General features: G+C 35.8%; 1 protein-coding gene across 1 annotated transcript; it reads left to right on the top strand.

Annotated features, from left to right (window-relative positions):
- The first annotated feature begins 1,723 nt into the window (after positions 1 to 1,723).
- LOC121956914 (troponin I, fast skeletal muscle-like) lies at positions 1,724 to 7,254 on the top strand. Its single transcript, XM_042505353.2, has 7 exons — positions 1,724 to 1,843; positions 3,045 to 3,075; positions 3,462 to 3,498; positions 4,486 to 4,614; positions 5,497 to 5,586; positions 5,667 to 5,840; positions 6,863 to 7,254. The coding sequence occupies exons 2-7, from the start codon at positions 3,068 to 3,070 to the stop codon at positions 6,938 to 6,940; spliced, it is 516 nt and encodes a 171-aa protein (XP_042361287.1). The 5' UTR covers positions 1,724 to 1,843; positions 3,045 to 3,067; the 3' UTR covers positions 6,941 to 7,254.
- The last annotated feature ends 3,955 nt before the right edge of the window (positions 7,255 to 11,209 follow it).

Genomic DNA, 11,209 nt, shown 5'->3' with positions numbered 1-11,209 from the left:
TATATTCGTAAAATTTTACTGAAAGCCTCCGAGAAAACCTACTAAATAAAAGTATTTTTTTCTATTTGCTAAAGTATCAATAAAACTGGGCAAACAATTGATCAACTAATCAAATAGTAGACAAAAACTAGAATTTATTTTATCTATTAAAAATGCAAAAAATATAAAGTTAAAGTTTTTTTTAAGACACTGAACTATAAATTTAACTGAATCAGCTGTTATCTGTAATTCAGTTTCTCTCATCTATGGAAGCCAAAAACGGCTGATTGTAATTTATTTTTTTATTTTTTTAATGCTCTTATCTCAAAAACATGAGCTAGTTTTAATATTCAAGTTAATCAGATAAATCAACCAGTTACAACAAGAAACAAAAGGTTGTTTCCTCGAACTACTTTTAATAATAATTATTGAAATATTGAATATTTATTTAAAGATGAAGATTGTCATGCCAGTGTGAAAATCAGGTGTGATCAAATGAGACGGACACTAATTTTCACCCATAATTATCCCAAAAGTTGTTTTCTTGTGTTAAATGGTGATATTATCTCGAGATATTTCCCTTTTTTAAATTACATAAATAAATCTGTTATTGTGACAAAATGAGCTTCATTACAGCAAAACAATTAACTTGATAACGAATAATTAACATAATTGACGGCATCAAAATAATAACAACTGCAAGTTCAATTTGTGGTAATTTTGTTCGTCCTTGTGGTTTTTGTCTGTCTTGTTTGTTTTTCTGTCTCTTTGTCGATATTTTACTTCTCTTTGTAGTTTAGCTTCGTTTGTTTATTGTTGTTTTGCATCTCTTCGTTGTCCGTTGATGTCTTTTTGAGGTGTATTTATTTATTTTTGTATCACTTTGTGTCGCTTTGTTGTCGTTTCGTCTGTTTTGAGTAACTTTTAATGTCTTTTTTTGTTATTTTTCATTCACTGTAGGTCAGTTTTTGTCTCTTTGAGGTATATTTGGGATTTTTTAGGTTCGCTTGTGTTTCATTTTTGTCCTTTGGTGTCTCTCTGGGGTATATTTGTTTGGTTTTTTTAGCTTTTTTGTGTCTCTTTTAAGTAACTTTTAATCTCTTGTTTTTTGTGTCTCCTTGAGGTCAACTGTTCTCTCTTTGAAGTATATTTGTGAATTTTTTAGTCTGTCTTGTGTCTCTTTGCCGTCATTTTGTGTCTCTTTTTGTCTGTTGAAGATATATTTGTGTATTTCTTTATTGTTGTGTGAGTCTTTGTAGTTCCTTTGCATCTCTTTCTTGTTGTTTTATGTCTCATTGTGGTCATGTTGTGTCTCTTTGATGTCTCTTTGTCCGTCTTTGTAGTTCTTTTTCGTCTCTTTGTGGTTTTTTAGTAATCCATCCATGAATATTTCCAGTTGAAAGTGGTTAAAAATGATTTAAAAACTGTGTCGAGGCTGAAGATTTTGCTTCAGAAAACGGCTTTAAAGGTAGAAAACAGAAAGAGGCGCCCGTGTAAAAGCTGTTTAAGGACTCCGTGTTTAACTTAAAGGAACTCCGGAGGTTAAATCCGATCACTGAAATTGTTTACTTTATGGTGCTTTTATCTCCTCCCCTCCTGCCTGCGTGAGTCTGCATCCTGAAGCTCAAAGTCGTCTCGCAGGCAGGGGGGCGGTTTGCAGCGCGGGGCTGAGTCGGGTGTATTTCAGGAGCTCGTTGGCCCATTGGTCTGCCGGGGAATCCATTTCCATAAAGAGGATCTGAGCATTTTGCTGAGGTATCGCAACCCACCATATATACCCTTTTTCATTTTACACTGTGTGAGTTTGGCAGTGTGTCCTTTTCGTCCGCCCGGTGTGTCGTGGTCGTCTTCCTCCTCTCAACAGGTGAGAAATAATCTTTAAATTCTGTCTCTCTGTGTGTTTTTTTGTCTCCAGCCTCTCTGAGAGCAGCATCTTGTATTTTGTATTCAGAGCAGCCGAACATCGACCAGACTCCGTTTCTAAAATATCCTCTTTTAAAAAGCGGAACTCAGACGTTTGTTTCTGCACCTTTGACCCTCGCTGACATCCCGAGCTCGCTTTCTGCATGTTTGCTGTCGACGTTTGACCTTTTCCTGACAGACCTGAATTTATGAGACCTGTTGAGCTGCACTGAGTTTGAGTTTATGGTGCTGAAGCTCAGAGTTTAAAATACCAGAATTAGACTAAATAACATCCTGTCAGTATGATGATGTAATTAGTGTCGAAAACGTGACGCTCTAAAAGGTTTGTGAGTGAGACGAATGAAATGCTGATTTGATCCTTAAAATCTGAGCCATTTTAATACACTGAGGACTATTTGTTTGACAATAACTGGTCATTAATTATCAATTAATTGGTCATTAATGTGGATATTAGGCTGAAAATATTGATCGTGGTTAACAAATGTATTTATTTGTGTCTGCAGGATTAATCAGTTTGATAATCTGATGGTTGAATTTATTTCTTGGCTTTTTTTATTCTTATTTTGAGTATCAAAGCTTTAAATTAGTCACATTTAAGTAAAAGAAACTTTGAAATTTGAAAATGTGCGACTTTTAAAGGTGTTAAATTTGGCTCTGCCAGTTCTGATACGTCACATCAAAAAAAAATGAATAAAGCATTAAAGTTCATTTAAAAAAGCTAAATTTGGAACTTAATCGATGATTGTGAGATAATTTCTGCTAATTTGGAGTTTAGATTTAAATGTATCAGTGAAATTTTTTGATGATCTTTCACTGGACAATTTAAATTAACCCCTTCACCCGATCTGGTCATAAACGCCAAGACGCGACATCGGATCCCGACGGTCCCAGTTTTAGTTTTAGTCGACGTCCGCTGCTCTTCAGCTGTGGCCTCAGATCGCGTTACGGCACAAATATTCGGTTCATCCATCAGAGCGGCAGAACATGCTGATCTCAGAGAACCTCACACTGACATCCCCATCTGAGCGACTACGGCGTTCAGCAGAGGTCAAAAACTCTCAGATGTTTACTCCACTCACTGTGTGTGTGTGTGTGTGTCTGTGTGTGTGTGTCTGTGTGTGTGTGTGTGCGTCCTCATGCAGGTTGTGAACCTCTAAACGCCAAGATGTCTGAGTAAGTCTGACCCGCCTTCTTTCTGATCGGGTTTAAAGTCTGTGCAAAAACATCCACGTTTACAAGCACATCTCATAACGATGGTATTTGTAAAAATCAAACAAACAAACATGTAAAAAAAAAAAAAACCAAACAAACATGTTTTTTAACAATATTATCCTAATATGTAGACAGAAATTTGAGTTATTTAAAAAATAAAAAAATGCAAAAAAATAAATAAATGAATAAAAGTACTTTTAAAAAAAAGCAAAACGTGCATTGCAAGTGTCAAATAAGATTTCACTTTTTGCAGGAAATGCCTGATTTTTTCAGAGTGAATAGATGTAAATACTTCAGCGCTGCGTGATGTTTATGTTTACATGTTGATCTGATTTTCTCTCCAACAGGAAAAAGTTGACTTCCAGCCGCAGGCATCACCTGAAGGTAACTTTAAAATATCTAAAATATGACAATAAAATAAGATTTTTAAGGCTTTTTCCGATAACACTTGCTACAGATATTATTTTGGAGCTTTAAATCACTTCAGAGTGTCAAATAGTCCTATTAAAAAAAAACAACTTGTTTGTTATTTCTTTTTATTTTTTATGTCCTTAAAGGGTAATTTCCTAAAACAGTTTTATAAAATGCATGACATTTTTTTGCATTTTTTAGGATTATTTTCAGAAGCAGATTAATACACATTTGGCTGCAAAAAAACGTTTCATTATGTGATCTGGATTATTGTTAAAATGTGTTTCTTGAAAAGCTTTTGGAGTAAGAAAAATATTTGATAGAGTTGTTTTTTGGATAACAAAATTACTTGTCTGAATCACTGAAATTCTTAAAATATTTTTAGTTACATATGATATTATTTTTAAATAACTGGTCATTAATAATGCCAATAAATAGGTCGTTCATGGTGATATTAGAGACTGTTTATCATCTATCAGAGGAGGCACTTTAGATACATTTTTAAGCACTGAGGAGGGAGTTATGGTCTTTGATTTGGCTTAGTGGAGAGATTTTAAACTTTAGATGGTTGTACATATGCAAGTGGTTTTTAAATGTGTGTTTTCTTTAAAAATCACACTATTTATCACAGCCCAAAACTGAAATTTGGCTATATTTAGTGAACTGTCACTTAAGGAAAAATATTTCTAGCTCCATGATAAAAAATAAATAAAAAAACAGTCTCTCGGGCTGATTGAAGATGTAAATCTTGAACAAACGTCGCCTACGTGGGAGGAAATATTGAATTTGATGGGGACTATTTTCAGCAGCGGATTAATCCACATTTAGTGCTCATACTTTTGCATTTCAGATCATCTTTTATTTGAAATGTTTCACTGAATAATTACTTAATAATGCTGGTCAAATATGACTGCAGTAAACAAACCAAAAAAGTGATGTTTTGGCTGTCTCGTCCTGCAGAGTCTGATCCTCTCCATCGCTCAGAACTGGCTCCAGCAGGAGGAAAAAGACAACAAAGCGGCGAAGGAGGCCTACATGGCCGAGCACTGTCCTGCCCCCGACATGAGCGGAGACCAGGCCGCCCTGATGGTGAGCATCGGCCAATGAGAGCCTCCGAATCAAAGAGCGAGTGAAAACACTCATCCTGAAGCAATGAATTTTTTTACCTGAGAAAAAGTAGAAATTTTATACTCTGTTAGAGGTCAAAGTTTAATTTGAGTACAAGTTTAAAAAAAAAAAAAAAAAAAGATAAAAAATATACATAGAAGTAATAATTCTGTAAATTATCCCATGTTTATATTAAAATGTGTTTTATCAGAGTTCCCACAGCCATAAAATTCCTGGAAAAATTATAAAATTAGAAACGCTGTTTTCCATCACCTGGTGATGGTTTGATATAAACAGATTTGGGGGGAAGTTTTGAATATACATTGTTTTTGGCTTTTGTTTAATCCTTTAAAACCTCAGAAAACTAGTTTGATTTTTTTTCATGTGAAGAAGACAACAACTTAACAAAAGATCACCCCAAAAAAATAGCCAAAAAAGTAGTAAAAGGTTACAAGAAAATAAACTGATTTTTTTTTTTTAAATCTACAAAAATGCAAAGTAAAAGAATAAAAAAAAATTGGAATTACTAGAAACAATGCTCTAATAAAATGATAAATATGAACAAATAATAATATATATTTTACTCAAACCTCAGTTTCCATTTACAATTACGATACGATACGATACGATACGATACGATACGATACAATTTGATACGATATGCCTGTGAAAGGCATCTGAACGTTGATGTGGTGTTTAAAGGGTTGCTGAACTGTTTCCACCACTGAAATGAATCCTAAAATATTAACTTTAATCGCTGCAGTTTAAACTTTTCGGCTTTCAGAGCACCAGAGTTGCTGTTTGACACATACAAACGCATCTGTAGCTGAACACGTATGTAACATGAGAACTGTTTATCGACAGGAAACCTGCAAGAAGCTGCACGCCCTCATCGACACGGTGGACGAGGAGCGGTACGACATCCACGCCAAAGTGCAGAAGGCCGACAAAGAGGTAAACGAACATTTGACAACAAACGACGGCCTTTTTCTAAGAAGAATAAAGTGAAGTAAAAACATTTTCCCGCCTCGCAGATTGAAGACCTGAAGATCAAAGTCGTGGATCTGAGAGGAGTGAAGAAACCGGCTCTGAAGAAAGTGCGTATGTCCGCCGACAGCATGCTGAAGGCTCTGCTGGGCTCCAAACACACCGTCAACATGGACCTGAGGGCCAACCTGAAGCAGGTGAAGAAGGAGACCAAAGAAGAGGTGAGCACACTGGGTTTCATTTGTTTTTTTATTTTTGATTATATTTATTTATTTTAGCCAGAAGTTTAGGAAGTATTATTATCATTTATTAGAGTAACAGGAGTAACAGTACTTCACCAGTGAAGAAAGATGATAGTCTATTTGGGAGAATTTGGTCACCTTTCTTAAAGTATCAGCTGTTTTTTGATATAGATAGTGTTTTTCCCCTTTGTTTTCTCTATATTTTAATTATTGTCAATTTATTGAATTTTATTTTATTTTATTTTTGTCTTTTTGAGAATGTGGAGAGCAGAAATAGAAATAGAAATGGAAACTCTATTTAACCAAAAACAAAAGAAAAGAAAAAGATGGGACATAGGATAATATTATTTTCATTTTTTCATTATTTTATTTAATTTTTTAAATTTTTTTGTCCATTTGAGAATGGAGAGAGCAGTGCGTTGTTAATTTAAAAAATCCCCAAAAATCTATTTAAAAAAAAAAAAAAAAAAAGGAGACGTATATATCTACATAGGGAGCGGGTCCTCGTCTTCGGAGATCGCCATGTTGCACCGCCGTGTTTCTACAGTAGCCCAGAATGGACAAACCAAACACTTGTGACAGATAGACCAGATGGTCTTAAACGAGCTGCAGCTCCTCACATCGTCAGGTGAAACCGTGAATATTCGAGTTGCGGTGTATTTTGGTGACACCTGTGGTTACTGGCGGTAAAACGTGGTTAAACGTTACACGTCGCAGAATTCGGAGACGGCAAAATAAAAAACACGTTCTCATGCAAAGTCGTCACGTGTTGCCACTTCTTCGTTGACTTAATACGCTCTTGGCGTCCTTCTGCGTCTGCTGTTGACGCCACGGTGACGTCCACACGACCGCAGCCCTGTTCTTTCTTTGAGCTGTTTTGACGTTTCGATTTTCAGTCTTATGTCACGTATGTTTATTTTCTCACCGAGCGTCCGTCAGTTTAACTGAAACTAAAGTTGATTCCTGACGAAAAACTGCTGTTTGTCTTTTCTCCTCTGCAGCCGGTAGAAGCTGCCGGTGATTGGCGTAAGAACATCGAGGACAAGGCCGACAGGAAGAAGATGTTCGAGTCCGCCTAAAGGCGTCGCCGCTGCTTGTCTTTCTGTGTATATGAACTCCACGTGTCTTACGTGTGTTGGTTGAACCAGACGGTCGTTTGGTGTCTCGATGAGTCACAGCAGCGTGTCTGAGGAGAGTCGCTGCGCAGGATATTGAAAGGTGTTTATTTGTATGTTTTTTTTGGCTGGCTTTTTTTTCTGGCGTTTTGTTAGTCTGGCGGGGAGGAGGAGGAGGTTCACGCACCAACACACCAAGTCTCCACACATTCAGGGAAACATTCACACCAGCTGAGCCATGATGGTCAGAAACAATAAAATCAAATGTGGAAGGAAAATCAGTGTCCATTTGTCTTTTTGTGTCTTCTTTTGACTCGTCTCTGTGGACGGCACTGGAGCCATAATTTCAGAAAACTGCACACCGTCACCCACAATTTTATTTGTTTTAATTTCCCCTCCGTAAACCAAAAATAACTGTTCTAAAATTTTTGGTCATGTAAAATAATATTTAATCTTTGTCAAACCAGACATTAAGGCTGCTCCAAAGCCCTTAAAATCAAAAACTACATTTCTAAAAAATAATTTCTTTCTTTTTGTTTTAGCTTAAAAATAGCTTAAATTTGGTTTATCTTGTATATATATATATAAATAATTTAAAAATATTTTCGTATACAGAAAAAAAAAGTCAAAATCAAGTTATTTTGCAGGAAAGGGTGTTTTAAATACAAATAAAATTTCATCACTGGAACTGGATTTTTATTATTTATTTATCAGTTTATTTTTGTTAGCCTAAAATCAATGCAATGAATCTAAAATCTACTGTAAAATTAATATTAAAATGTTTTATGAAAAATGATATAATTTCTAAAACATTATTTTTGTTGGAAATAATTTTTTATTGCTAATATTTTATTCTGTGTTTTCTGGTTATTATTTCATGGGTTAGTTCTCTGAAAAATAAATCTGTTTTAATAAGCATCATTTGACTTCCATACTAAACATTAAAAATCAGACCTCAACAAAGAGACAGTTCAGTGATATTTTTTTATTAGTGAAGGTGCCAACAAACAAAATGTAATTTATATTCCTCCTGAACTTCCTGTGAGACAAGATGGAACTTTATTTATCCAGATTTAAATCGTAAAAATTGTTGCAACACTTTCAAAACAAAGCAGAAAAAAGTGCAATAATAAAAAACACAATCCCAAAAAAATGAACAAGGTCAGAGATCAAAGCGTGCAGTTATGATGCTGCAGTCAGTTTCAAAAGTTTTCATCAACATTTTATAGGTTTGTTATTTAAATTTCTGTTATTTGTCCGTTTTATTTTCTTTATCTTTTTTTTTAATTAAATGATTTTTTAAAAATTAATTTTCAGGTCATTTTCTTGTTTTTGCTATTTTTCAGGGATAATCTTAAGTTGCTCGTTGGCTTCAGTTCGCCCAGCTTTGAAAGGGTTAAGGGCGGAGCCGCTTTGAGTGGCGGGCGCCGCTGCAGTCGTGAGTCAGTTTGACCTCCTCGCTCCGCCACCCTCTCGCCCAAATATGGTCACTTCTGGCTCCAAAAAGAAAAAAAAAAAAAAAAAAAAGCTGACTGCCAAAATGCCAAACTCAAGCTGAGAGTCTGCAAACCAACGAAAAACGTCACACCGCAACAACCGGAGTGACGGACGGCCCTGACGCACCGAGCAGGCGGCCGGCTTGAGACGTTTTGTCATTTGTCCCGATGGTGGCGCTGGAGGAAAGGTCAGAGGTCACCTAAATAATTAGGAATGACAGCAGTGATTTAGGAAACTAAATCGAAACGAGGCGTTCGGATAATGAGTCTGATCTCACCAGAAACACACTTTGGTACGGTCTCTTGTTAAAACAAGACACACACATACACACACACACACACACACACACACACACACACACACACATACACTCACACACATGCACACATACACACACTCACACACACACACACACACACACACACACATACACTCACACACATGCACACACACTCGCACACACACACACACTCACACTCACACACACACGCTGTCACACTCCTTGTATGGTGCTCTGGGCTCTGCCTGCGGCCTGCTGGGGGTCCGAGGCTCCGCGGCCTCTAAAGTTTCCTCAGTTTCTAACTTCGTCTCGCCGCTCAGCGAGGGGAATGTGAGCAGACGCCTCCGAGTTATATTTGGATCATGTGACTTCACCAAGACTCTTTTAAAAAACGCTGCGTTTCTTCTCGCTCCGTCACCGGTCTGCTGGGCTCGGCCTCACTGCCGCAGGTTAAATTTAGTCTTTGCGGAGCTCGTCCGTGTGTGAAGCATCCGTGTTTGAACACACACGGAGGCGTTCAATGATCAGGCAGAAATTCTACTTTTAACACACATCAGATTTATTATCATTTTTTTATGCACATTTTCCAAAGTATTTTTTTTTTAAATGTTGTTCTTTTTTTTTACTTTCTATTTCTTTTTCATTTCTGTCTGTCATTTCTTTTTTATTTTTGCCTGCTTTGAATCACAGGCTGTCTGTGAGGTGAACATTTTTAAAGAAAATTATAGATAAAAAATAATTATAAATAATTACAGAATGAAAATAACATTTTGCACTTTTCCAGGTTATGTCCTTTATTATTATTTTATTATAATTATTATAATTATTATTATTATTATTATTACATTTCTAGGTAATTTTTTTGCACTTTTGACTAATTTCTTGCTAATTTTGGGGTATTTTTTTCTTCTGTTGCTCATTGTGTCGTTCAGTGAGAAAGAAAGCCATTTTGCTCTGGTTTCAAAGGGTTAAATCGTAGAGAAAGCTTCAACATTAAGTATCTGAGTGCAGTTTGGGGGTTGATTTTCAGTCCTGCTGGTTTTCACCGTTGTTGCTTCACTTTGTTGTAATTAACAGCTGCGCCGTCAGCTGGAAGTCATCAGATTTAACGAGCCCCAAAAAGCTCAGCGGGACCGAAGACCAGCGAGTCTCACAGGTATGAAACCAGCAGTAAAAGAGTTAATCATGTTTTACGGTCAATGACAGCAGAGGTGGGAGGTCATTATTTTAAGTACTGAACTTAAGTACAAACTGAGGTACTTGTACTGAAATATTTCCATTTTGTTTTACTTTGTATAGAAATATGGCACTTTTTACTGCACTACGGTCATCTGACAGCTTTCGTTGGTTCCCATGGAAACCACGAATCTCCAGATGTCGAATATTTGTGATAAACTGAAGGATGAAGTACTCCTCCTTTATGTGTTGAGAAAATCTTGCATCTTTAACCCTTTGAAAACTGAGTGAATTGGCTTGATTTTGTTCAAAATCATGGGAGGGTGAAGAGCAATTTAACAAGGATGGGCCCCAAAATTGGTGAAAAATTTTTTTTTTTTAAAAAAAAAAGTTACAAGACAAATTTCAGAAAATTAGCAAAATATATTCGTAAATAAATAAATTAAAAAGAAAAAGAAAATTATGAAACAGTAAAAAAAAATGAACAACTAAATAAGAAACATTTAAATTAAGTCAAAAAAGTGCTAAAGATACAGATTTATATTTTCTTTTTTCTGAAGGATAATTTTGATACGAAATATTCATCCAAAAACATCAAGGATTTGAATGCAGGACTTGTAGTTGTGGAGGAGTGTTTTGTGTACTTGTACTGCAGTAAAGGTGTGTAGCTGCAGCAGCAGAGGACACCTGCAGACAGACAGAGGGAGCTGCAGGCTGACGTTGGCTCTCAGAGGTCAGAGGTCAGGGGTGTCCCACTGCCACCAGTTTGGTTCCCTGAAAACTGATCCTGGTTATTTTTGGATGAAAAATGCTGCAAGATGATATTTTGTGGTGGCGCTCGAAGCAAATCGTGAAGGAATTTTTTTTGTTTTTGAAATAAATCCAGTTTGGAACTTTCAGGTCAAACACACAGTTAATACAGGGGATGCTTAAATTAAAAATTAAAAATTAAAAATTAAAAATTAAAAATTAAAAATTAAAAATTAAAAATTAAAAACTAAAAATTAAAAATTAAAAACTAAAAATTAAAAATTAAAAACGAAATCCAAAAATTAAAATTGAAATAAAATAAAACAAAATAAAATAAAATAAAATAAAATAATAAAAGCATGAAGCCTTGTGATGTTCCTGCAGAGCTGAAACAGACCTCAGATCAGCTGTCGGACGTCGTCCTGCTGATTCTCGGTCAGTAGGGGGAGTGTTTGATCTGTTGTCTGTTTTCGGAGCAGAAACTCTTGAGTCTGATGATTTTCTGCAAGCAAATTAACCCTCTCATACCT

The sequence above is a fragment of the Plectropomus leopardus genome, chromosome 7 (assembly GCF_026936395.1).
Source record: "Plectropomus leopardus strain MGB_pleo_1.0 chromosome 7, ASM2693639v1, whole genome shotgun sequence".
Lineage (NCBI taxonomy): Eukaryota > Metazoa > Chordata > Actinopteri > Perciformes > Serranidae > Plectropomus > Plectropomus leopardus.
The sequence above is the reverse complement of the archived record's forward strand: the minus strand, read 5'-3'. Positions and strand labels throughout refer to the sequence as shown.

Excerpts from the sequence above, each read along its gene's own strand:
- LOC121956914 (XM_042505353.2), top strand. Across the intron at positions 4,615-5,496 it reads GAGACCAGGCCGCCCTGATG|GAAACCTGCAAGAAGCTGCA; the intron begins GTGAGCATCGGC and ends GTTTATCGACAG. Across the intron at positions 5,587-5,666 it reads TGCAGAAGGCCGACAAAGAG|ATTGAAGACCTGAAGATCAA; the intron begins GTAAACGAACAT and ends CCCGCCTCGCAG.